A 27,198-nucleotide genomic window follows, 5' to 3' on the forward strand; every position below is an offset into this window, starting at 1 on the left:
CATGGACATTTATTTTCATTTATTTAGATCTGCTTTACTTTCTTTTAATAGTGTTCTATGATTTCCAAAGTATGAGTTTTTCACTTCTTTTGTTATTTATTCCGAAGTATTTTGTTCTTTGATGCAATTGTAAATGGAATTGTTTCCTTAATTTCATTATCAGATTGTTCACTGCAACTATATAGATCTCCAAGGAGATTTCGATGTTCTCTTTCTTTCCTATTGTTTGGTCTCCCTTCTCTCTGGGCCATGGCCCTGAGCCACCCTAGGTTCCAGCAGCATGACCCAATGTCACCAGGGTTTGGTGCTGGCCTACATCCCCATCAGACCATGGCTCCTCAAGGGCTTCATTTGGGCACAGGTCCCAGTACTCAGGGCATGTTCATCCAGGGAATGAAAGAATAAGTGAACAAGTGAGTGAATGAGTAAATGGATGGACAAATTAATCCATGCAGTGTGCTGGACTCTGCATGTTGTGGGGCAGTTGCCCCCAGAGCACTGGCCTGCGGTCACCAAGTGAGTCCCACACTTGTCCCGTACCTTCCCTGGAGGTACTTCTGCTCCAGGCCCTCCACCCACACTCCAGGGAAATGAAGTCAGGAAGGCAGCTTCCTAGGACTTCCTGCAGGCTGCGAGAGGGCGGAGCTAAGTGAAAGGAGAAGGGAAGAGGGCGGGCACTTGGAGAGAAGAAGCCCCACCTACCAGCCAGTAGCTTGAGGCCTCCTCCCAAGGCAGGCTCCAGACAAGCAGCCAAAAAGCTGAAACAACCCAAATGTTTATCAGTGGATGGGCTGATAAACAAATTGTGGTATATTTATACAATAAAGTATTATTTGGCCACAAATAGGAATAAAGAACTGACACACTCTACAATAACCTTGAAAACGTCAGGCTTGGTGAAAGAAGCCAAATACAAAAGACCAGCCACATATTGTATGACTCCATTTACACAAAATACAGAGAATAGGCAAATCCATGGAAACAGAAAGTCAACCGGTGGTTGCCAGGGACTTGGCATATGAAGGGGAATGGAAGGTTGAGAGACAAAGGGTACAAGGTTTCTTTGGGGGGCTGATGAAAATGTTCTAATATTGATTGTGGTGATCATCGCACAGCTCTCAAATATGCTAAAAGCCACTGAAGTGTGTCCTGGGTGGGTGAATTATGTGGTATATTATCAATTCTATCTCATTAAAGAGATATAATTGTGTATGAATTATATCTCAATAAAGATTTTTTCAAAATCTCTGTAGAGGGGCAATGCAGTAACTCAGTCCTTTTTTCCAGGAGAGGAAGGGGGGCAGTTTCTGGGTCCAGCCCCTGGCAGCACTACAGACCTGCCGGTCACCTTAACTAGGTCACCTCCTCTCCCTGGAGCTTGTCTCCTTGTCTCCAGAATGGAGGGACCAGGTCATTTCTGAGCGCCTTTTAACCCCTGATGTGTAAAGACTCAAAACATGGGAGCCCTTTGAGCCAGCAGCCCCAGTTCTAGAAATCTTGCCTAGAGAACCGTCCTCAGGCAGGAGAAAGCACTATGCTCAAAAATGTTCCGTGCAGCATTTTCTGTAATGCTAAAAAACCAGAAGCCACCTAAGCTTCCAACAACAATAGAACGGTTACATAAATGGCAGTTGTGCTGTTTAAAACAGGGCCCGAAAACCCCAACAAACATGGGAAATGCTGCTGCAGTGACATTTGGAGCAAAGTGGGGACAGAGCTGAGCTAGGAGAGAGGATTGGAACCCCATAAACGTTTCCAGAGAGCAACAAGACAGACTGAAGCAGGCGTGTTGAGGAGAAGCCATGAGACTGAGCATGTCTCCCACTTCCACCAGGAAGCCCAACAGGTCACCACAATGGTGTTTGTATGATCTACAAAGTGGGCCTCAGCTCCTCACTGTGTGGTCTGTGTTGCACAGGTGACCTGCAGGCTGGAGTCGCCTCATGGGGCAGGTGGACTCGGAGACAGGGAAGCCAGGAGGCCAGGGGCCACTCGCCAGGCTGCCTCAAAGCCAAGGTCCCCCAGAGGCAGAGCTCCTCCGGGGGGCAGCTGCCAGGACCCCTGGGGAGCTCCTGTAGGCGAATCCCGCCCGCAGAGCATCCTCACCCAGCTGGGGTAGCCCCCAGGAGAAACTGAGGCTTCATCTGGGGACAATCACTGCCCCGAGCCGAATTGGAAACAAACCTCTCCTGGACAAAGACTTTGGAGGCTCACTCCAGTCTTGCTCCTCCACAACGGCACCACCTTGGCCCAAAGCATCAGCGGAGGGGTGAGGAGGAAATGTGGGCGGGGAGGTGTCACCTCGAGGTCCAGCCCACGCGCCCACTGCCCGAGGCGGGGCTCCCCTTCCCAGACCCACCGGCAGCTGGGGCAGTGGTGGCAGCGGTGCCCCCGGCCGTGCCAGGTCTGGCCCAGCGAGCTCAGCACCGCGCTTCTGCCTCAGGCTCGGGCCACAGGCTTTCCCCGCCTCTGCCAGTTCCCACGCCCTCCTCCGGGCAGCTCCCCTCCGGGCCTGCCCCCACCCTTGTCGCAGGGACAAAGAGGGCTTACCTGAGCCCGAGGGAAACCCCACACTCCTGACCCCACCCCTGGGCGGAAGGAGGACACAGGAGATGAGGGCGTGAGGGGAGATGGAGCGGCTGGCTTCTGTCCGGGCTCTGGTCGTCAGAGCCCCGGCTGTCTGGTGGCCTCCGTTGGTCAAACTCGCGGTCCTCGGCCCCTCTGCCAGCGGCGTCGGGGTCTGGGCCGTGGCGCGGCTGGGGAAGGCGGCGGGGCTCTGGCCCAGGTCACGGGGCTCACCTGAGTCCTGGCTGCGCCCGGCTGCCCTCGGGCCTAGACAGAGCCAAGGCCCACGGTGGCTGCGGCTCCCAGGAGCGGGCGAGGCCAGGGCGGGAGACAGGGGTCTCCTTGACAGTTTTGGGCAACTTTTCCATTTTCCAAAGTAGTTGCGGGGATCCCTGGGTGGCGCAGCGGTTTGGCGCCTGCCTTTGGCCCAGGGCGCGATCCTGGAGACCCGGGATCGAATCCCACGTCGGGCTCCCGGTGCATGGAGCCTGCTTCTCCCTCTGCCTGTGTCTCTGCCTCTCTCTCTCTCTCTCTCTGTGACTATCATAAATAAATAAAAAATTTAAAAAATAAAAAGTAAAAAAAAATAAACAAAGTAGTTGCACGTGCGGGGCCTCCGTCACCCTCCAGACTCAGCCCTAGCCTGAGAGACAGGCCGACAGACAACTGCAAATGGCACAGTGAGGAAAGACGCCAGAAAAACGTGTCGTTGTCGAGCTGGCTGCCGAGCCCAGGCACGGGAACCTGAAAGGGGCTCCGAAAGGCCTCCCGGAGCGGCGGAGGCTGGGGCAAGGAGGCCAGGCACCGGGAAGGCTTAGGGATGATGTCAGATGGCTTCAGCTTCTGAGAGCTTATCAAGTGCCTGCCATCCCCTCACCGCCTAATTCTGCAAGGTATTACTATCTCATTTCACAGATGGCAAGACTGAGCCTTATGTTCCTGACTGGCCCATAGTTAGCCCCAAGACCCTAATCAGTCAGGGTGGGTGAACTGTCATAACAAAGAACCCCCAAACCTCCATGGCTTAGTGCACACTGATTTCTTGCTCACTCCACGGTCCTGTGCGAGTCAGGCACCCCTCCTCCCAGCTGTGACTCAGGGACCCAGGTTCCATTTGTCCTCTGGTACCACACTGTGTCTAGCCCGTGGCCTTGGAGGTTGCTGCAGAGCAGAAATTGAGTTGAAGTGCCCATAGGAGACTTTTATGGGCTAAGTGGAAGTGACATGTGTCTCTTCTGCCCCCTTCCCACTGGCCCGATTCATCCTTAGGTCCAGGGGACAGGAAATGTGGTCTACTGGGCCCTCAGGAAGAAGAGGAACACAAGGATGTCAGGGATACTGGATCACTCATCCCTGAGCAATTGGCCTGGAGTCTGTGTCCTTACCTGTAGGGTACTGCCTCCCGCACACTCTGGAGGAAGAGGCACCTTTGGCTACATGGCAAGCAGCTGGGGTGGTTCACATGCCAGGGTGGGGAAGAAAGAGCCCCGGAAGGCTGCGGGCCAAATGTGAGTCTCCAGCACCAACCAAGGTGTCTGGACTTTCTCCTTGGGCAGTGAGGAGCCACTTTAAGCCTTTAAGCAGGGAAGTGCCCTGGGTAAGTCTGGGTTCTAGGGAGAGAATTCTGCTAGGTGGAGGCGGAGGGGGTGGGGGGTTAGGTTATGTGACCATCCAGGGTCCCCGGTGACCCAGAGTTGCATCTCTGGCCCCCTGCTCTGCTGTTCATCCTCCTCTGTCCCAGCCCATCATGGAAGCCTCAGTCCCCGGGGCTCCGCAGGGGCCCTGGGCAGGACACCACAGCCCCACCCCGAAGGACAGCTCAGGGAAGGCTGCCCTTGCTCTGAGAGGGTGGACGTGTAGCTGTAATTCTATTGTGTCTGGGAGCCGGCAAGGACAGAGGGACTGATAACCACGTTTGGTTCATTGCAGGCGCCGGGACATCACTCAGGCCCAATGAGGAGCCATTAACCTAGATCAAGTGTGCCCTGCGGGGAAACCATCTCCCAGCAGCCTCATTAGGACAGGACCTTGCAGCAAGACACAAAGGGGTGGGTGAGGTGGGGCCGCTGGGGAGGCTGGGGGTGTCCCTCCTCAGGGGAAAGCATCGGTGGGGCATGTAAGTCATCCGGCCCTGGATCTTGGCTCTTCATTGCCTGAGGAAGACAGGTATTTCCTGATGTGGGTGGGCCACCTGGTGTCTAGGTACATGTCAGCCTCTGTAAACCTCCTCATACCCCTTTCTGTTCCTACACAGCCTGGTGACAATACCTCTCCTTTCTTTGTCCCCTGGAGACCCTCTCTCCCCACAGCCCCTCCCAGGCTTCTCACTGAGTGGGGGGAGGTGGGACTCTTGCAGGACTTCTCCTTGCCCCCCCCCCACCCCTGACCACAGCTCCTGGCTCTTCCCCTCCCTTGTCTCATTCCCCATCACAGCCTCCCAGCTAACCACACTGGCTGCCATAACAACCACCCCGGCCCCCCAGTGCTAGCCATGGGCAGGCCTATTCTCAGGCTCAACTTGCATTACCTCACCTTACCATGAATGAGCTGTGAGCACTGTGCTTCCTCAATCCACAGATGATGGATGGCTGCCCAGAGAGGGCAGGAAGCTTGCCTAAGGTCACACAGCAACAAGGGCTAGAGCAGAAATGCTATCTCTTCCCCTCTTGGCCTTGCCCCGTCCTCAGCCTTCTGTCCTCTCTCTGTGCTCTCCCACTCCAGTCACCCCTCGGGAGGAGAGCTCGGCTCTTGGTGGGGGTGCGGGGGGTGTCTTGTCTGCGGATACAACCTGCCCCTCAGGTCTGGGAGGGTGAAATCAGCTGATGAATGGACTTGGAGCTCCAACCCAGTGGACAGGAGCAAAGGGAAGGCAGCTTCTGTCTAAGGGAGCTGCACACGGTAGGTGGGTCCCCCAGGAGCCAAGGATGTTGTTACCTCCACCCCTCACGCCACCCAGGAGCACTGGCAAGCCAGATGTCTGCCTCCTACTCGTGGAAGCACACCCCCCCCACCCCGGAGGATTTCAGCTGGCTGGCCGGGAGGCAGGGCAAGCTGGCAGTGAGAGGCTCGCCTCGGGGTGGGCTCTGAGTGCCCTCTGTCCCTAGAAGAGAGGAAGGGGAGGTTGAGAGGGGCTGAAGAAGAGGACATGAGAGAAGTATGAGAGGCCAATGGGAGGCCCAGTCTTAGGATGTCTCCTCACTTCAGCCACTTGATGTAAGGAGGTCTCATCTCTAAGCCAGCCCTACATGAAAATTCCCTATATTCAAACTCCTTCACATACAGTTACAGGTGCCGCAGTTATGGGCACCTCCTCCTCCATATCTGAGCCTTGACCTGCCTTGTCTCTCTGCCTTCAGCTGTTGTCTCTGGGGAACAGAGGTCCAGGGCGGTCCTCTGGCCGAAGTAACACTAGCCTTGCCGGGACAGGCAACCTTCAGAATCAGAGACCTGGGTGTCATTCTGGCCCTAATTGAAAAGCCATGTGCCCCTGGGCCAGTTGCTTCACCTCTCTGAACTTCAGCTTCCTGGAGTGTACATGGGCCAACATAGCCGAACTTGCATGGTTGTGAGGATCCCATGCCTCCAGTGCAGACCACACGTGGGCTCATGGTCCTCAAAAGCTGACCCTGTCGCCTCCCACTCTGGTTGCCCGGGATCCTGGCCACCTCCTGGCACTCTGTCCACTTTGCAGTGGACTCCAAGTGAATGTGTGGAAAGCTGAACTCACCAGTGGCCTCTACACCAGGTCCGCTACTTAAATTACACATGTCCAACCTGAGAATGATGACCGTCCTGTACGCTGAGGCTAAAAGCTACAAAATCATCTTTGACTTTGTCTCTTGGCTTAAATCCTTCTACCCAATGGTCACCAAGCTTGGGTAAATCCCTCACCTAAACTTGCCTTCATCCAGTCCTCTGTACCCAGACCCAGGTCAAGACCAGATCCTGTCCACAGCAAGGGCTCTCTCTACAAGCTCTGGGGTGTGGGTGAGGATGTGAAGGTGGGGCCCTGCCCTCAGGGAGCTTCCCTTTAATGCAGGAATCTGGCTTGTCCAACCTTCCCTGTGACAGAGGAGAGGCACCAACAGTCCCATCAACAAAGACAGCCTGGGAAGTCTACAGGTGGCACTTGGATGGGCTATTAAAAGACAAGGAACATTGAAATCGGTGCTGCAGTGATGAAGGGCATTGCAGTGTAGGGAAAAGCAAACTGTCCATTCAGTAATATTCTAAGCACCTATTGTGTGCAGGCACCTCATTCCAGTAACTAGGACAGAAGACTCTGCTCTCATGGAGTTTACAAATTCAAACACAATAAGTATTATAAAGAAAATAAAATATAGCATGTGATGGAGAGTGACAGAGGGAAGCTTCTGTAAGGAAACATTTCCAGAAGGTCTTAATAACAAAAAGGAGCCCTGTAAAACTGAAGGGAAGAACATTCTAGGCAAAGAGAACAGCAAGTGCAAAGACGATAATCCTGTCTTCTTCAGGGAACAAAAATACTTTTGACAATCCAGACAGTGTGGTTCTGGCATAAGGATAGAATCATAGACTAATGGGATAGAACTGAGAGTCCAGAAATAAACTCATATATCTATAGTTAATTTATTTGCAACAAGGGTGCCAAGATTGTTCCATGAGAAAAGAATAATCTTTTTGATAAATGGTTCTGGGACAACAGAATATCTATCTGCCAAAGAATGAAGGTGGTCATCCCCTGCCTTACAGCACATACAAAAATTAACTCAAAATGCGTAAATAAAGGCTAACCCTATAAAACTCTTGGAAGAAAACATAGGAGAAAATATTCATGATCTTGGATTTGGCAATGATTTCTTAGACATAACACTGAAAGCACAAGCAACAAAAGAAAAACACAGAAGAATTTGGCTTCATCAAAAATTTTTTAAAACTTTTGTGCATCTGAGGCACCTGGGTGGCTCAGTGATTGAGTGTCTGCCTTTGGCTCAGGTCATGATCCTGAGGTCCTGGGATCGAGTCCCCCATCAGGCTCTCTGCATGGATCCTGCTTCTCCCTCTGCCTATGTCTCTGCCTCTCTCTCTGTGTCTCTCATGAATAAATAAATAAAATCTTAAAAAAATAAACTTTTGTGCATCATCAAGAAAGTGAAAAGAAAGCCTACAGAATGGGAAAGGGTATTTATAAATCAAATACTTACAGATTTGAAAAGAATCTAGTTTCCAGAATATATAAAGAACCCTTACAAATCAATAATGAAAAGATAAATAGTCCACCTAAAAGATGGGCAAAAAATCTGAACAGACATTTCTCCAAAGAAGATATATAAATGGCCAACAAGCACATGTGAAGATGTTGAACATCACTAGCTGTCAGGGAAATACAAATCAAAACCACCACGAGATACCATTTCACACTGTCTAGAATTGTTAGAAGTTTTTAAATGAACAGTAAAAAGTTCTGTTAATGTGGAGGAATTGGAACCCTCATACACTGTTGGTAGGAATGTAGAACAGGGCAGCTGCTTTAGAAAACAGTCTGACAGTTCCTCAAAAATATAAACATAGAATTACCATACAACCCAGCAATTTCACTCCTAGATATATACCCGGAAGAATTGAAAACAGGTACACAAGTGTTCTTAAGAGTACTATTCACTGGGTTATGTAATGAGCACTGGGTGTTATATACAACTGATAAATCACTGAACTCTACTTCTGAAACTAATAATACACTTTATGTTAATTGAATTTTTAAAAAAATTTTTAAAAAGAACACTATTCACAGCAGTCTAAAGGTGGAAACAACCTAAATGCCCATCACTTGATGAATGGATTTTTAAAAATGTAGTAATATCCATTCAATGGGATAATAATCAACCATAAAAACAAATGGAGTTCTGATATCTGCCACAGTGTGGATGAACCTGGAAAAAACCATGCTAAGTGAAAGATGCTAGCTGTAAAGGGTTACATATTATACAATTCCGTTTTTTTTAAAGATTTTATTTTTAAGTAATCTCCACACCCAACATGGGGCTCAAACTCACAACTCCAAGAGTAAGAGTTTCATACTGTACTGACTGAGCCAGTCAGGCACCCCTGTATGATTCCATTTATATGAAATATGCAGGATTGGTAAATCCATGGAGACAGAAAGTAGATTCATGGTTGAGGGGAGGGAGTGAGCAGGAGAGAGAAATGGAGAGTAACTGCTTCGTGGGAGTGAGTTTTCCTTTCAGAGAGATGAAAATGTTTTAGAACAAAATAGAGGAGATGGTCACACAAGATTGCGGATGTATTAAATGCCACTAAACTGTACACTTTCAAATGGCGAATTTTATGTTACGTGAATTTCACCTCAACAAAAAAGACATTTTCTGACAAAATACTTATATTCAGTACATAAAGAACTCCTATGAATCAATAAGGAAAAGACAACCCAATTTTTTAAATGAGCAAAAGACTTGAACATGCTCTTTATAAAAGAAGATATCTGAATGGTGCATAAGCACATGAAAACGTGCTCAACATCATTAGTCAATAGGAAAATACAAATTAAAACCACAAGGAGATGCCACTACACACTTAACAGACTGGCCTAAAGTGCTGGTGAGGATGTGGGACAGCAGGAACTCTCTCCCACTGCTGAGTGCTGGTGAGGATGTGGGAGAGCAGGAACTCTCTGCCACTGCTGACAGAAGTGGAATTGGTAGAGTCACTTTTTTAAAAAGATTTTATTTTATTTTATTTTATTTTATTTTATTTTATTTTATTTTATTTTATTCATTAGAGACACAGAGAGAGAGGCAGAGACACAGGCAGAGGGAGAGGCTTCCCATGGAGAGCCTGATGCAGGACTTGCTCCCAGGACCTCGGGATCACAACCTGAGCAAAGGCTCAACCACTGAGCCACCCTTGTGTCCTGATAGAGTCATTTTGAAAACCTGATTGGCAACCTCCACTACAGATAAATCTTTATCTTATGACCCAGTAATTCTACTCTTAGATATTTACCCAAAAGAAATGAGTGCACGTGCCCACCAAAAACACATCCATGAACATTCATATTGGCTTTATTTATAGTTGTCAAAAACTGGAAACCATCCACATGTCCATCGACAGGGAATGAATAAATAAATTGTGGTATTGGACCAATGCTGAGACAGTCTGGACAGCTCTCCCAGATGTAATATTGATCAATAGAAGCCAGACACAAAAGAATAGATGTGTTTTGATTACATGTATATGAAAGTTCTAGAGGAGGCAAGACTGATCTATGGTGCTAGAAATCAGAATGATGTTCTCTCCTGGGGGATGTTGGCTGGGAAGGGGGACAAGAGACTTTCTGGGATAAAGGAAATGCTCTGTACCACTTTTTTTTTCTTAAAGATTTTTAAATTTATTTTAGAGAGAGAGGGCGTGAGTGCATAAGTGGTGGGGAGTGGCAGAGGCAAAGGGAGAGAATCCCCAAGCAGAGTCCAACGTGGGGCCAGCACCCCGAGATCATGACCTGGGTTGAAATCGAGTTGGAGGCTTAACTGACTGAGCCACCCAGGTGCCCCTGCTCTACCTTGATGTGGGTGGCATATACATATACATATGGGTCTTGAGCTATACCCGTGGGAGCTGTGCACTTTCCTATCTGACCTGGGTTATCTTTCTTGGAGGCCCTTCTGAGTGCATAGAGGGGATGGAAGGGGGCTGACATGGCAGTGGGGGCACATCGTAACTGGCACTTTTGCCCCGCAACCATCTCCTTGACCTGGTGGTCAGGCCTGAACCACAGAGTGGACTCAATCTGGGCCTCAAGCAAGAAGGGTCTTGAGGAACATTTTCTCCCACATTGCCCTGGCCTCAGTGATAAGACTCAGGGCCAGAGAGGAGGAGGGACTCATTCCACACAGGTGGCAGCAGAGCAGGGTAGCTATCAAGCCATGGCCTCCCAGCCTAGTACTCACTTCAGGCAGCAGGCTGCTCTTATATGAGGCTCTGTGAGAAGTAATGGTGTGTCCTTTGAAAGTCCTAAAAGGACCCCTCTATGTAGAGACACAGGAGAGCAGGAGAGGGTCATTCTAAGAACTGAAAAGTTTAGCATCCAGATGGGAGTGGGTAAGGCATTTCCACCCATCCTCAGCTGGGTGAATGGTTCAAAGGGAGGGAGGAACACAGGCCAGGTGCTCAACACACACCTGGCTCATTGCAGGACCCAATACATAGAGTGTTCGGACAAGTAGGAGTGAGCTCTGAGATGTCTGAAGAGGCTTGGGACCCGGTGGGGCCCACACTCACTCATAGAGTGGTTCCAGCTCAAGCTAGAAGGGCGGGGGGATTTTTGAGAAAGAGCTACTTCCCTCCGAAGCACGGAAAGAGAAGGGGTTCCGGAATTGCTGGGTGCTCGATGGGGCAGGCCTGGCCTCCCTGCAGGGCTGATGTGGCACAGCGCGAGCTCTGACGAGCTCCCAGACCTGCGGCTTCCAGAGGAGGGACCTACTTCGGAGGTGCCCACCGCTGCCAGGCCCTCCCTCATAGAGGACAGCTGGACTCTCAGGCCCAGGAGTGAGGGGAAAGAGAAGGGGGGGGGATAAGACAGGAGCACCCGGAGTTTGCGTCCCCACCCTCTCTGGCGGTCTCTTCCCCCAGTGAGGAAGAGGCTCTGTCCGGGACTGAGTCTCCGCTGTTAAAAATAACCTGCCTTTCCATCATCCCGACAGCCGCACTCCAGGACAGCATGTTCCAAGGCCCAAGCTGCTTGCTCTCTAGGGACCAGAGCAACAGGGCTAGCAGGGCTGTGCCCAGGCCAAGAGAGCGTGCCCAGAGGCTGGCGCTTCAGCCACATCAGGCTTCCTACCCACACTTCCCCCAAGATCCTGGGGTGTTGGGTCTGGTGGAAAGATCCCCAGGGGTACTTGGGGTGGTGTGGTTACCTTGGAGACCCACAAGAAGCTATAGGATTTGGAGGCCTCTCCTGGTATCTGGAACTCCCTCTGCCTTGCATGGAACCCAGCAAAGAAGAGGATGCTGCCTATTGCCTTCTGGCTTCCTTCTCTGATTCCCAAAAACATCCCTGGCTGGGCCCAGGGGAAATTTACAGGGGATCGAGAAAGAGGAGGGACTTGCATGCATGTGAAGCCCACGTCCTCGTCCCTCTCTTCTGTGGCCTCTTCCCCATAAGAGAGGAGGAAGGGGGCACCAGCACTCAGAGTTGAGAGCCCAGGCTCTAGAGGGAGAGAGATCTGGGTTCAAATTCTGATGCATCTCTGATCACAGAGTAACCTTGCAGAATTACTTCACCTCCCTGAGGCCTGACTCCCTCACTGGTAAATCGATGCTCATGGTTCCAGTGTGTGGGCTTGCTGTGAGGGTGACATGAATTCCAGCCATTACTAAACGCTCAGTGCCCTACACACAGTGAACACTCCATAAATAGTATGATTACAGTGTCATGGTTAAGAGCATTGCAGTGGAATGGAGTTTCAAATCCAGCCTCCTCTACCAACCAGCTCTGCAGCCTTGAGCAACTTGCTTGACTCCTCTGATCTTTCACTTCATGGCTTGTACCACAGAATAAATACCCTTACATCCTGGGATTGTTGCAAGGCTTCTTTTTTTTTTTTTTTTTTTTTTTTTTTAAGGTTGATTGATTGATTCTTGATAGACATAGAGAGAGACAGAGACAGAGACACAGGAGGAGGGAGAAGCAGGCTCCATGCCGGGAGGATCGAGCCCTGGGCCAAAGGCAGGCGCTAAACCACTGAGCCACCCAGGGATCCCCTGTTGCAAGGTTTCTTATACAGATGCTGTGATGATGGTGCTGAGCGTGTAGTGAGCACTCAGGACGTGTGCAAGTCCCCAGCTAGGGCAGCCTTAGAGCTGGAGGCCCAGAGAGGAAGAGACAGGGGTTGGAGGAGGCGAGGGAGGGATAAGGACCACTCCTTTGGTCCACCCTTCTTCAGAAGCAGTTGGAGGTTGGGACGCCTGGGTGGCTCAGTGGTTGAGTCTCTGCCTCCAGCTCAGGGCGCCATCCCAGGATCCTGGGATGAGTCCTTCGTTGGGCTCCCCACAGGGAACCTGCTTCTCCCTCTGCCTATGTCTCTGCCCCTCTGTGTGTGTGTGTCTCTTATGAATAAATAAATTTAAAATCTTAAAAAAAGAAAAAAAGAGAAGCAGTTGGAAGCCTTCCTGGCCACACACCTCCCAGGCCAGAAGTTTTTGGGGCATGCCTGACCTGGGCTCCCCTATGCCCAGACCCACACAGTCCCACAGGCTTCCTGGGGCCCTGCAGAGCATACCCATCCTGGGCAACAGCCCCCTGTCCCCACCTGCCTTTATGCTATCCCCCTGCACTCAAGGGGAAAGAGAAGAAGGAGGGAGAGAGAGAGAGAGAGGGAGATGGAGACAGGGGGAAACCAAGAAAGAGGCCAGGATCCAGGAGAAGGAATGAGAAGAGTAGAGAAGGAAGGAGAGCCGAGAGGAAATGAAGGGAGAAAGGAGGCCCACAGTTGCAAACTGAGACCAAGAACAAAAGTAACAGAAAAATTCTGGGAATTTAGAAAACAGGAGTGACCTCTCTGAAAGGACAAAACGGGAGGGAGGGAGAGAGGGGACAAGCAGGGGAACCCCCGGGGGCGGGGGGGCTTCAGGGGCAGTGATGGCGCTCAGGGAGCTGGAGACAGCCTGCCTCCCCTGCAAAGAGGGCTTTTACCTAAGGATGGGTAATATGTTGTCATGACAACAGATATAGCATTTAGGGTAATTACTGGTGAATAACAGAGAGAAGAGGTGGCAGCCCTAGCTGGTGCTGCAGCTGGGGAGGAAGGGGTGATCTTGGAGGCAGCCCCAGGGCCCCCTCTGCTGCTGCCCCATCCCAGACCCTTACCTCAGTCTTGGCCTAGCCAGGGCCTTCCCAGTCCAGAAGCCTGCCCTGGAGCCCACCTTCTGGGTTACTTGGGCCTGCCAGCATGGACTCCGTGACAAGCATTTGAGCGTAACTTTCTCCACAGCCCTCTGAGTGCGGTACTGCAGGGACCTCATGTTATGGATGACAATAGAAAACTCCGAAGTTGAGAAACTTTTCTGAGGTCACATAGCAAATAAGCCAGGATCTGAATGCAATTTTGTTGCTCTGCACAGCCCTCCCTGGATGACTCCTGGGAACAAGGCTGAGCCTGGGCTGGCCGAGAGACAGGCTATTTCTGAGCACCTCACCTCCATCACCTGCTGGAAAGGGTCAGAGGCAGTATTTGTAGGGGAGACGAAGGGGAGGGGACGTGTTACTGAAAATGTTCAGTGAACCTGGCTCTCTACAGACATCTCATTTTGTCTGGAGATCATTCTGTCCATTTTATACCCGAGGAAACAGGCTCAGAGTGAAGTGACTTGCCCAAGGAGCCCACTGGATCAGGAACAGATGCCCTGTTTTGAGCAGCTATCTGCTCCGGAGCTGTTCCAGGCCTGATCAAGCTGGTAGCAGGGTGGCAAAGCAACTCATTGGGTACCCCAGTATGGGGGGAATTCAGGAGCTTGCCTGCAGGGTGACTGCAGGGCCTGGACCCTGTCTGTCAGGGGTCCTGAGTCTGAGGGCCTGGGGAGGCTCACAGGCCAGCGCTCCCATCCAGCTCCCAGCAGCCCAGGGCAGCCCCCACCAGGAAGCCCGTGATGTCCACAGCTGTACTTCCTCTTTCCATCCTCTGGGCTATTGGCCTCATATCCACAGAGCCTCTAGACAGATGTCTACCTCAGGCCTGCCAGGCCGAGGGGTAGTGGGACATCCCAGTCCCCAGAGCTCACCCAGGGCAGGGGAAGGAGTGGCCTAGCCCTAGTCAGGCAATCCTAGGGCAGCAGGAAGTACATGCTTGGCCTCGGCAGGAGGGCATGTTTGTTAGTGATCCTAGTCTCTGGGAGGATAAGGCTCTGGCCTTTCACAGGCCTTCAGGGCTCTCTGCCCTGGACCCAGAACTCTGCCTGGCTGGCGTCAGGGTGACAGCAGAGGCCCTCTTAACACCCCCAGGCCAATCCCAAGGGAGCTTCCTCAAGGATGAGACCCAGATCAGGGCCTCCCTAAAACAACCGCCAGAATCTGGAAAGGCCAGCCAGGGCTAGAGCATGACCCAGTTGGGAGGGAAGAGGGCCAAGGGGCCAGGGGCTTTCAGAGGGTCTGGGCTGCCTGCCACTGGGGAGTGGGGCTTGAGGAGAAGGAGGGCACCCGTGCCTGTACATGTGAGTGAGGGGGGCAGGGTCTCTAATGGGATGGAGCTGTTGTTGGTGAGGCAGGGCTGAGGATTTTGAGCCCTTCTAGAGAATTTATCAACAAACTTGATGAAACCAAGAGGAGGGGGAGTAATCAAGGAGAAGGAATAAAGGGGGCTGCATGGGGGTCCCTCCTGCAAGCTGCTTGTCCACCCTGGACTCTTTCCCATGGCTGCTGGATGCAGCATGTCCCTGCAGCTAGGTGGCACAGGTCCTAAGTCCAGCCCCCTCCTGAGGACCTCACTGCCCTCTCATACTGCCCAGGCCAACTATGACCACACGACGGTGCAGATAAACAGCGACAGGCGTTCAGTGGAGCAAGAGTGGCTCTGCACTGAGACTCAAGGACAGTGGAGTGAACTGTGACTTCTGGGTGCTCAGGGTTCGCCCCAACAGGGGCTCTTCTGCATGAGGACAGGAAGGAGGGTGGAGGGAAAGAAGGCTGTCCTGGTCACAGGCTCGATCCAGACCACATCTAGCAGAGCTGGTGCTGGGAGTAGGTAAGGAGGCCTGAGGGGATAGAGAACAAGCCACACCTGCTGAAGCCCACCCAGGCCAGAGGTCAGGACTCCCAGGATCAGGACAAGAGGGTCTGTATCTATGTCACTCTGATGAGCTCTGCAGCCAGGATGAGAGGTGAGCACCTCACTGGCCTTTGCCACAGAGCAGGGGGCAGAGAGGACAGGGCCCACCACATTTACCCTGGCATCTGAGAAGCTGCTCCCAACTTCTGGAGAGCAGGGTGGAGGGGAAAGCAGGTCGCCAATAAGCCATGCCCCCAAAGTGTCTGGAAGCCTGGCAGGTGAGCTAAGATGGGTGCCACCTTGCCCTCACACCTTGCACCATACCTACAGCCCCATTAGCACACCTGCAGATGGGCTTTACCCCCATCGTATGCCCTCCTGCTGCCTGTTCTTTCAAGGGCCCTGTGGGCAGTTGTGTCATATCTAGGCTGAAGTCACCTGCAGAAGCCTGCAGGCTGTCCTGGGCTCTGGTGTGGCTCCAAGAGAAGCCAGCCCCGTGACTGAGACAAGTCCCTAAACTACCTGCATGTGCAGAACAGAAGGGGAGAAATGACATTTGATGCACAGGGTTTATTCTCTTCCTCCCAACATGGTCTTTGTAACCTGGTCTCTTTTGCCTTTACCCACAGAGCTCCCATCTCCTGCTCTCCACTAACAGAGTCTCAAAGGAATGTGCAGGAAATGGGGTCCTCGGCATGTGGCCAGGAGTTTGGGGACGCCTGCAGGTCCGTGGAGACCAGTGCCCCTCACCCAAGCCCAGGGAGCAGCAGCCTGAGAGACTTCAGGCCAGAGAGAAGAAAATAAACAAGTTTGCTGGCCGCCTTCAGCTGTGACTGTCTCCTCCCCTTCGCCTCCTCCTCGTCCTCCTCCTGACACTCATCATTCTTCCCCACTTCCTGGAGCCAGGAGACCCTGACATCCCTACTTATTTTTAGTCTGCTGCCTCTAGAGCAGGGCTGCTGGCCCTGGGCCTCACCCCACCCTGTCCCCTGTCCCTGGGGGGCAGCCTGGGGCCAGAAGGTACCTCAGATCGTGAGCAAACCCACACCCAAGCCATAGCAGGGACAGTGTGGCCCCCCCTGCTCCCCCTTCCACTCCCCTCCTGCCTGAGACACCAGCCACGACCTCTGCAGAGGCCTCCTTCTTGGCTTCCTGCCCTCCCCCAGCAACCACCCCTTTTGCCCTGCCTTCCCTCCAGGAATTTCAAAGGTTCTGCTGCTGCCCTCCATCCCTCAGTGCTCAGTGTTGGGGGCCTCTTCCTTGCCCCTTGGATCCCCAAAAGGTCCCCCACTCTCCTCTAGGGTGCAGCGTGGTGTTGTCTCTCTCCCAGACATTGGGTCCTCCACTCTACTGGTCGTGGAGCGGCTGTCCCTCCTATGACCACAGCGAAGATGGGCACAGGGCGGAGAGTGGGAGGTGGAGGGCATCACTAGAGGCGGCCTCTACCCACCTCTGTGGTCCCCAGAAATCCCCCTGGGCCCCAGACATACACACTCCCCCCAGTCAAACCACAGCCATGCTTCGGGGGGACTCACAGCCCACCTGGCCCCCAAACAATAACCAACACCTGTTATAGTTTGAGACCATGTCTTGAGGCTCTAACTTCCCACCCTCTTGTCCACTCTTCCTCCCTCCCTGGGAGGAGGTTTCCTAATTATGGTTTTCTGCCCCCCATCATGTTTCCAGGGATATTTCAACACCCCTGGAGACTGGTGTTGGGGCAGCTGGCCAAATAGGCCAGCACTTACATTGTCACTATGTGTCGGGCGTGGTCAGGCCTGGGATACACAGTAGGCCAGTTAACGATCGCAATCCTCGGCGCTCACATTCTAGTAGGGAGTGAAGACAAGGAACAGACAGGTGAGTGGCATATCCAGCATGCTAGCTGGTCATAATGCCAGGAAAACTTACAGCAGGAAAGGGGGTAAGTGTTTGATCGGGAGGGACCAGGTGAGGCACAGCATGTCCTGATGCGTATGATGGGTGGGGGCCGCAGGGTGGCTTCATGCTCTGCAGGTGGAGGGACCTTGGGCCTCCTGGAACACAGAGAGCAACAACATCTGCTCCAACCAGGCGATGGGACTCAGAAGCAGCAGAGTAGGCCATTCACCTGTGTGGGCCGGGTGACCCTTGAATCATCCTCGCCTTGCTTGCATCCTCTTGGGAGGATCAGCCCCCTCGTGCCCCTGCACCCCTTTCCCCTCTTCCTGCCCAGCTCTGGCCCGGGTCAAGGTATGCTGGCCGCCACAGTCCACTCCGCTGTCCCACCAGCTCCCGGGCTGCCATGGAGGAATGTCTTTGGAGGTGATCCTTCTGAAGTTCATGCGGAAGTGGGGAGCGGAAGGGGGAGCTGCTTCTTGAAAATGGATAAGTAGAAAAAAGCAGGGGTAGGGTGAGGACAAGAGGCCATTGATTGTCCCCCCAACTCTGCCCCTGCCCAGCAGTTCTTAGGGCAGAACCCAGGACATCATGTGAACACGCTCCTGTCCAACTCCTTTTTCTGACAATGAGGAATTTGAAGCCCAGAGAGATGAAGGGATTTGCCCAAGGTCACCGAGCAATTTGATGGTCCTACTGGGACCATGACCCGAGCCTCTGGCCCCTGGCCAACATTTCTGCCACAGCGGAGGAAATCTTTGAAACAGTCACCAGTCCTGCACACCCCCCAACCCCAGCTGCCAGGCCAGCACGGGGCGGAGAGGCCAGAGCCTGCCCAGATGTGCAGCCATGACAGCTGTATCAGAGCAGCAGCCGGGGGGCTGATGGAGATCACCCAGGGACCTAGTGGAGGCGGCTGCCTGGGGCTCCCCACGCCAGCCCCTTCCCATACTGGGAGGGAGGGCTGGGTTTAACCCTCACCACCACCCCCCTTCAGTGTCCAGGGACCCCAGCAGCAGACTCAGGCAGCCTCCCACGCTCCCTGTCTCCCAGCTGCAGCCGGCCTTGGGTGAGAACTGGGACACCTGGGTCCCACACTGCCACCCACACTGCCGTGGCCCAGCCTTTTCCTTCCTGAAGCACCCCAGGCCCCTCCGGGAGCAGAGACAGCAACATCGCATCTGAGCTCTGGCTGCTGGGAGATGGGAGATCCGCCCCCCTCCCCAGCTCCAGAAGGGTCACACCCCCACCCCCAGCCCCGGACCTGGGGAAACCAAAGGTCAGGACCCTCGCACCCTGGGGCTGGGGCCCAGCACCTCCCCCGCCTGCCAGAGCACCAAGAACCCCAGAGAGCTGTGGCAGGGCCAGAAATAGCCCCAACTTGCCAGGGAGGGAAGCTCTTTTTTAGACTCTAGTATGTTCTGGTCCCTTTGCAACCACAATTGCCCGAGGAGCCTGCAGGCCCCATGAAGAGCCTGGACTATCCTCAAGGGGGAGGCTGAAGTCAGAGGGTTAGCAGGAGGCAGAGGGGACACTCAGAGAAGGGGGGAGCAAGCCTCTGAGGACCCGGAAGTGGGAAGGGCCAGGAGAGGGGAGGAGAGGAAGGGAAGAGAGGGGAGAGAGGAGGGAAGGGGGATAGAGTCCCAGGGGGAAGAGGGTGAGTATTAGAGGGGGGGCGTGCTTCCTTTGAAATCACTGCTAATCAATAGATGGCCACAAGGCCAAGCCAAGGGCAGGAGCCTTTGGCCAAAGGCCAGGGGAGGGTGTGAGAAGATCAGAGCCAGCGAGCCCTGGGGAGGGTGCAAGCTGACATCCAGGCTCCTTCCAGTGCTGGCGTGCTGACAACAGCCTTCCCCACGGCCGGACGGAAGGACGGACGGATGCAGGAGCACGAAAAATCCCAGAATCTAATTTTAGCTGAGTGCTCCCGCCTCCCCTGCTAACAGAGAGCAGAGCTTCCCACCCCTGCCCAGCTCCTGCTCTAATGGAGGTACCAGCAGGTAGGGAGATAGCCCCACACACACCCCTGGCCAGGCCAAGCCGTAGGGTCTCTGCAGAGCAGGCCCTCCAGCTAGCACAGGGAGGGGCTTTGCTGGGTTGGGTGCCCCCGACCCCCCGCCTGCTCCCCCATTGCTGAGGAGGCAGATACTGAAGCCAGTTAGTGACACAGTTGAGATTAAACTGGGTGGGTTGGTGTCCTGGCTCTGGATGACCTCAGGCAAGGCACTCAATCCCCCTCGCCTCAGTTTCCTCTCCTATAAAAATGGCAATTGTAGTTGCTTTAATCTTAGATGACGCACATCAGGCACTAGTCCTGATGACTCAGAGCTGTCATTATTCCTCTGTCACTGCCCATCTCAGAGGGCCCCAAATGGATCAGTCACCCCAGACCCAACCTGCCTCTGCACTAAGGCGCAGAAGTGAAGAAAACACAGCCCTAAACCTGCCTGAGAGTCTGACCTGAAGAACAACTGATTAACTCCAGGAACTTCTGAATCTGGATCTTCCAGAAAGCCGGGGGCACAGCAGAGATGGAGCCTCAAGCTAGGGGACCTTAGGGATCTTGGGGTCAACCCCTCATGGGCAGGCAGGGCACCAAGGCCCCAGGAAGGACCCAATCCTGCTCAGGGGCAGCTGGACAAATGATGGCAAGAGGAGAGCCTGACCTTGGACTCTTAGCCACCTCCTAGCACTAGACAGTGCTAGTTCTCCCTGGCACAAAGCCCCTCACCAGCCCACCCCTTCACAGCGACCAGGCCCTCTAGGCAGAACTCCTGGCCAGCATCCGGGAAGCCAAAGCTGCCCTGCATCAGCTCCACCTGGGCGGGTGGGTGGCTTTTCAGGCCCAGCCAGCAGCAATCCCATCTCCACGGTCTCACATCCGGTTCTCAGCACCACTTCCCAAACACAGAAGAGTATGGGGAGACGTGGGGGCCTAATGAACTCACAAACCACAAGCCCCCTCCTCCTGGCACAGGTACCTTTTGAGCAGGTGGGATGGGGGTGCCTCCTGCAGCAAAGCCCCCAAGAGGAATTCCCAGCAGCCCTGAATTTCTCAGCAGCTGGCCTGAGGCAGAGGCTGAGACTGGACTCCCTTTCACAGGTGTCCCCTGTGATCTAAGGACCCGGACTCTTACGCAGTGTATGAAACTGGAGGGGTGATATCTTCCCAAGCCATCCACCCCACCTCTTCTTTAACTGTCTTCTTAATTGGTCCCTCCCTTTGCTGGGGATGTCTTAAGACAGGTGATAGAAGGGTCTTCAGAAGGTAGAAGTGCTCCCTGCCAGCGCAGCTCTCCTCCCCCTGGTAAACTGCCAAGGCTCCCTGCTGCCTCCTGTCCCTTACCCTCACCCCCAGGGTGCGTGAGGGATTTCCCCCCCGAGGACCGAGGACCGTGCTATTCCCCCCACCCCCATCTCTGCTGCTCTGTGCCCGCCTCTTCGACCACCCCCCTTCCTCAGATGGGCTCAGGGTGAAATCAAAAGTAGGTACTACTCACACAGAACAGCAGGAATGGGGTGTGAGAGGAGGCGGAGAAAGCAGACTGCGAGCCAGGGCTCCTGGGATCCGGCTCTAGCTGCACCACCTACAAACCGGGTGACCATGGCCCGACCCTGGGGCTCTGCCCCTCAGGCTCTTCATCTGAGACCTGAACAAAGTAGCAAAATAGGAACAAGCCTGCCACAGGCCCCGGCATACAGCAAACTGTCCCAGATGTTTCCCGAATGCAGGCCTGTCATTCCTTGAGTCTGGATACCTCCCCTCGGGTAGGATGGCGTGGAATGGTGGGCAGCGACGGGCAACCTGCGTTCCAGGCCAGCTCTGCCACCGTGTGCCTGGGGCGGGTTGGGGGGGTGGTCCAGGTGAGTCATCTCTCTCTGGGCTCCAGTCACTTCCTGAATAAAATCCGGGGTTTGGCCTGAGCTGTCAGGAATGGACAACCTGCGGGACACACGTACCATCGCTTACATGTTCTGAGGCCGTGACAGACGGGAGCGGTCCGTCACCCCACCACCACCTACTGAACCCCGCCAACAGCAGGTTCCGAGTCCCCCAGCAGCTAGCACTACTGAACGAGAGCAAGAGGACCACGAAGCTTTGCGATTCAGGGACCCAACTGGGTGACCTTGAGCCTCAGTGTCCTCTTTGGCAAAATGGCCCCACCTAGCAAGATTGTGAGGATTGAGGAACTAAGATATTCAATATTAGTATTCAAAACGGGCTGCCAGCTGTCCAGCTCCAGCAGAGGTTACTCTCTGCCACCATCTGGGCAGGAGGCTCTTCCCCCAGGCACAGGGGCCCACCCCTCACAGACCCTCAGGTAACACTGACAGTGTGGTCTCGTGGGTGACCTCTGGCAAGTCAGTACAACTTTCTGAGCCTCAGTTTCCCCTGAATAAAATGGGCTGATACTACTTTTACACAGTGGGCATGAAGATTACACAAGGTAATTAGACAAAGTGCCAGAAAAGTGATTGGCTCAGTAAATGGGAACAAATGGGCTGCTTTAATCTACCCTCATCAGGCTCAGGGCCCTGGCTTTGGAAAGCCAGGCTGGTAGGAATTGCTGGGAGCTCCTCAGGCCAGGATGTGGTTTCTCATCAAGTCCCCGTGTCCACCAGCAATGGTGGATACATAGGAGTCTCCATCGGTCACCTGTGGTGGAAGCCATGGCCCTGGGAAATGTGAATCCTGGATATGGGAGATGGCCTCTTACCACCATACCCTGGGGCCTCACCGCTCCTCCCTCTGCCCTTCCTTCCCAGGCCTCACCCCTCCCCGGGGCCTCCTCTGCCCTCAGAACCAGGCCAACCTGGCTTGGGCCTCAGAGGCTACCCTCACTGAGGTAGAACGGGATGCCTGGTGGACCAACTCCTCACCCAACTCCCTGGGTGGCCCTGGGGTCTCAAAGGCCTCATTTGAGAAACAAAGAGATTGATAGGAGTGATATCTGCAGATCTTCCAACTCTGGTGTTTGTGACCAAATCATAGTGTGGGAGAGGCCGGAGCAGAGCAGCTCTAGTCCATTCTCCTGCCCTCATGGAAGGCAGCAGCTGAAAGCACTCTCGGTTACCATCCTGCCCTTCCTCCCATGTTCCTCCTGCCCCCTGTGGGTGGTGTCCGATGACCTGCTCTGGCCCCCAGCCGCCACACCTGACCACAAGGCAGGGCTAACTTCAGGCTGACTCTCAAACCATCTCGAATCCACCAAACCACACCCTTGGCACATGCTGTCCCTTGTCATAAACACCTCTCCTATCTTGCTTCTTGGCGTACTCCTGTTCTTCCCCCAAGACCCCCTCCTCTGGGAAGCCCTTCTTCTCCTCCTTTGGCAAGCAGCCAGTCTCAGGCTACTCTGGCCACTCTCATCCCACTGACTTGCAATAAGGGATGCTGAGTGGACAAAGCAGGTGGGCAGGTAAGTAGGTACCAGGCAGCCACGCCTAGGGGAGGAAAGGGCAAGTGGCCCTGGGAGGGAGCCCATGCTTAGAGATACTATGCAAGTAGCTGAGAAATAATTACTCTTGGCAGCCTTTGGGCAACAAGGACACAGCTCAATTATTACAAAATATCCTTTATTGATAAAATAGCTCGGACTTTAAAAAAACAAAACAAAACAAAAACACCTGCATATCACAACAAGGGGGCCACAGGCAGCCACAATTGCAGGAGTCCCATGGGACACACACAAGACCAGTCAGCAGATGTCACACGTCAGCCATTCCCCTGGCCCCAGCCTCCCCAGCCTCGCCCCAAGACCATGCCCAGGCTTTACACTGAGCTTGAGGGAGTCCCTATTCCCAGAAGGGATTCTTTGGTCTTCTCCATTCCCTGCACCCCAGAAAACTCTCTCAGGACTTCTCCAAATCTGGCCAGGCCCACCAGAGTGCCACTGTGCCAATACTAGATACCTGCTGGCTTAATGTCAAAGCAGGGCCACTCCTTGGAGAAGGGGAAACGTCCTTCAAATGCTCCCAAGTGCTCTGGTTTTCGGGTCCTGGGATGGGGAGACAACCAGGAGGGAGAGGCCCCTGGAGCCCCATCAGGGGGATAGAGCAATGGGGCTGGGTCAGAGATGGCCAACTGGCCCCCACCCAGGGTAGGGTCGGTTATACATCACAGGGACCCATTGGGGGCTTGGAGCCCTGGCCTGGGCGCTCTGGTGGGAGGCTCCTGCAGGAGTCCACAGGGCCCTCATTCACCTGTTCTAGCCCCAGCACCACACCCAGGAGCTCTGTCACCCACCCCAGGCTCTCACCCCAGACTGCTCCCATGGTGTGGGTATTTTTAGCTATTGTGGGGAAACAATTAGCCTGCTTGATGACAAAAGACTTTTCCCCCATTGCGGGGCCCAAGCCACTGAAAACCCCCATAGTGTTGTAGGTGAAATGTCGAGAAGTTGTCATGCAGCAGAATAACTAAACCCTTGCAGGCACAAGAATGCGTTCTCGAAGAAATCCTTAGACTGAAATAGTGGTTCTATCATTCCCCCCTTCCAGTTTGGGGTAAGAATTCACACACCCCAAGCACAGAACAAAAGTCTACAGGAAGACAGGTGGTGGTAAACACAGAGAAAGGGGCTTTTTATGTCACCAAATAATCACATTTTCTGGTTCTCTAGTGCGTTTCCCCATGGAGCTCAAAGCTTTCTGCAAAGGCTTTCATCTTCCTGCAGCAAGTAGGCGGCAAACCATTGTTGCCAGGTTTTTGCAGGGGGTGAATGCTAGTGATCAGGGGGATCTCCTGTTGAGGCAGAGGCCAGGCCTCCAGACCACCCCACCAAGGCGAGGCATCCACTGGTACATGCCCACCTCCCAGAGGGTGCCCGGTGAGGAAAACGATTCCAGAAAAGGTTCTGGCCCTTAAAGGGGCTACAAATCCAAAAGTAGGTGGAAAGGGAAGAAGGCCCAGAAACCGTGCCAGACCATAACATCCCCCACCCAGGACCTGATGGGGACCATGGGCATCCAACGTGGATCCCTCAGTTCTGTCTCCTCCTCAGCAGCACGTCCTCCTGGGAAAAGTGGAAGGCTGGCTTCCTGCTCTTTACCAGGGGAAGATGAGAAACAAAACCACCACAAGCAAGTGACCAGCCAGGAAACACAGGGTCCTGGAGAAAAGGAAAGCCCACTCATGGGCTTGCAGGGGCTTTGGGGTACTGGGAGGGAAGTGCTCTATCCTGGCCTGGCTTTAGAGGCTTCAGATGGACCCCTGCTAACAGCACCCCTGCCCCTGCCCCTCCCAGGGGGCTCCCAAGATGAGGTCTGCAGGACCAGAAAGCCCCAGCGAGGTGGCCACATAAAACAGGGAAGAATCAGAGTGGCCCTGGTGCCACCTGGCACCAACCCCACATGGGTGGCGGGCAGGTGGCTCTCACCATGCCGTCTGGGTCCACTGGCGGCAGAGGATCCTTCGGAAGGCACGGCGAAAGTCCTGGTTAAAGATGGTATAGATGACAGGGTTCAGCGAGCTGTTACAGTAGCCAATCCAGAAGAAGAACTGGAAGAGACCATGGGGCACCTTGCAGTGCTGTGGGCAGATGGCACCCAGGCTGTAGCTGAAGAAGAAAGGGAACCAGCAGAGCACAAAAACACCAATGACCACGGCCAGCACAAAGGTGAACCGCTTCTCCCTGGTCAGCTGTGCCCGCCGACGCCACCACTGCCCGCTCGTGGTGCCCACACCCCTGCCCAGGAGCACCTGGCCACGTAGAGTTGCCAGCACCCGAGAACCCTGTGGCTGCCGCAGGGGTGGGCTACAAGCTGCCGCAGGAGACGCCGGTAAGGCCTGAGGCTCACACTCTTCCTCCCCTTCCTCCATCTCGGCTTCCTCCTCTGGAGATGCCCCACACACGCCTTCCTTCTGACTCTGGCCTGGGTTGGGAACGGCTGACCAGCTGGGTGGCAAGGCAGGGGTCCCCGGATCTTCAGAGGTATCGCCCTCTTCCTTCTCCCCAGTAGGCTTCGAGTGTCCATTGGCCTCTCCAGAAGCAGCCAGAGAGGCCAGGGTCGGCAGTTTGGTTGAAGCTGCCGTGGGGACCGAGTGCGGCTGCTTGGACTCACCCTCCCCGCGGCCCCCCGCGGCCCTGGGACCTCTGCGGTGACTGCGTTTGGCGATCAAGTAGATGCGCAGGTAGACAAGGATCATGATGAGGCAGGGCGCAAAGAAGGAGCCGATGCTAGAGGCCAGGATGTACCAGGCTTCTTGGTTGAGTCTGCACTGTGGGCGCCCGCGGGGCTGGGGCCCCTGGTCGCCCTTGTAGATAAGCGGCGGCAGGGAGATGACCGCTGCGATGAGCCACACGGTGAGGATGATGCACTTGATGCGGCGCGGGGTGCGCTTGGAGTTGTACTCGAGCGCGCGACTCACGGCCCAGTAGCGGTCCAGGCTGATGGCGCACAGGTGCACGATGGACGAGGTGCAGAAGAGCACGTCGAGCGCCAAGTACACCTCGCACCACGTGCGCCGGAAGTACCAGTAGCCCAGCAGCTCGTTGGCCAGCGAGAAGGGGATGATGAGCGTGGCCACCAGGATGTCGGCTGCGGCCAGCGACACCAGGAACAGGTTCTGCGGGGCGCGCAGCGAGCGGCTCGTCAACACGGCCAGGATGACCAGCGCGTTGCCGAAGATGGTGAAGAGGATGAGGAACGTGATGACCGCCGCGATGGCCGCGGTGGCCTGCACCGAGTAGGGCTCCTGGTGGTCCATGGCGGGGCGGGACGCGCCCGGAGGGGTCGCGCTCGGCGGGGGCGGCACCGTCCTGCGGGGCGAGGCTAGACGGGAGGCGCGGCCCCCCGGCGGCGCAGGAGGCGCTGGAGCCCCATGGCCGGGCGGGAAGGGGCCAGCCGCCGCCCTCCTACATCCTCTTCCACCGGTACCGGCGTCCCCGCCGTCCTCCCCGGAGAAGTTCTCCAAGTTGCCCGCTGCCGGCCCCGCCCCGCCCCGCCCCGCCCGGGACCGGAGGAAAGTTGAGCCCTCCCGCTCCGAGGCTGCGGGACGCGCGCGGGGGCGCGGGGGCGCGGGGGCGCGGGGCCGGGCGGGGGGCGCGCCCCGGTTGTCGGGGTCGGCGCGCGGGCTTAGCCGGGAGCCGCGCCTGCAGGCAGCCCGCCGCGGCAGGGGAATGCGAGGAGGGCGAGCGCGCAGGAGGGAGGAGACGGGAGGCGGGCAGGGAGGCGGGCAGGGAGGCGGGCAGGGAGGGGGGGAGGCGGGGCGGGCGCGGCCGGGCGGACCCGGGGTGCGCGGAAGGTGCGCCTGGCGGGAGGCCCGGCCCGCCGCAGCCGCCCCGCGCCCCGCGCCCCGCGCCCCTGCCCGGGCGCTCCCGCCCCTCCTCCTCCCGGCCTCCGCGCCGCGGGAAGTCGGGGAGACCGGCGTCTGGGGTCCTCGGGACTCCGGGAAGGATGCTTGCAGGAGCGAACGGGGAGCTGGGACCGAGGCGGGACCTCTCTCCTGCAGACCCGGCCCGAGCCCCGCATCCAGGACGGTGGGCGCCGGCTGCTCCCTGCCCCCGCCGCCCAGCGGCCCCAAGGAGAGGTGGCTGGGTGGGGCCCCGGGGCGTAATGAACCACACCTCCCACTCGGCGCCGGAGAAGCAAGCCGAGTGGATGGGGTGGGGGGAGCGGGGAGACTGCCCGGCGCCCCCTCCCCGAGGGCTTCCTTGCCGCGACCGGACCCCGTCGGACCTGCGGGGCCTTGGGAGGCGCGTGGCCGGGTCGCGGGCGCCCCCTGCCGCCGCCCGCTGTCTGCAGCTCGCGGGCACCCGGGAGGCCCCGCCGGTCGCAGCGTCCTGGGGGGCCCTGAGGAGGTTCCCAAGGCCGGTGGGGAAAGCGAGTGCTCAAAGATTTAGGACGTCAGCCTTCCTGTTCCCCCCGCAGCTCTCTCGGTTTCCTTCCCTAAAGGCAAAAAGGTAAGAGGAAGACTGGCTTGGACTCCAGTCTCAGCTTTTTAACACAACTCAGAAAAAGTGGGTGTCGGGGGCAGCTAGGAAGGTAGGAGCATCCC

The 27,198-nt window shown here is 55.3% G+C and overlaps 1 protein-coding gene and 1 long non-coding RNA gene across 3 annotated transcripts; one reads left to right on the top strand and one right to left on the bottom strand.

Moving 5' to 3' along the window:
* The first annotated feature begins 1,921 nt into the window (after positions 1-1,921).
* On the top strand, positions 1,922-7,816 carry LOC144280897 (uncharacterized). 2 transcript variants are annotated; one of them, XR_013349316.1, is made up of 4 exons: positions 1,922-2,269; positions 3,162-3,458; positions 4,495-4,613; positions 5,922-7,816. It is a non-coding gene; the product is annotated as an uncharacterized LOC144280897 (long non-coding RNA). The 2 variants fall into 2 exon arrangements; XR_013349315.1 differs by having other exon boundaries at positions 3,165-3,458.
* Positions 7,817-22,758: 14,942 nt separating this feature from the next.
* Positions 22,759-26,125, bottom strand: ADRA2B (adrenoceptor alpha 2B). The gene has a single exon (XM_077843396.1). The coding sequence runs from the start codon at positions 25,906-25,908 to the stop codon at positions 24,574-24,576; it is 1,335 nt and encodes a 444-aa protein (XP_077699522.1). The 5' UTR covers positions 25,909-26,125; the 3' UTR covers positions 22,759-24,573.
* Between the last annotated feature and the right edge of the window lie 1,073 nt (positions 26,126-27,198).

Source organism: Canis aureus, chromosome 12 (assembly GCF_053574225.1).
Source record: "Canis aureus isolate CA01 chromosome 12, VMU_Caureus_v.1.0, whole genome shotgun sequence".
Lineage (NCBI taxonomy): Eukaryota > Metazoa > Chordata > Mammalia > Carnivora > Canidae > Canis > Canis aureus.

Bases quoted from the DNA above. Each gene is read 5' to 3' on its own strand.
- ADRA2B (XM_077843396.1), bottom strand. From the start codon at position 25,908: ATGGACCACCAGGAGCCCTACTCGGTGCAGGCCACCGCGGCCATCGCG.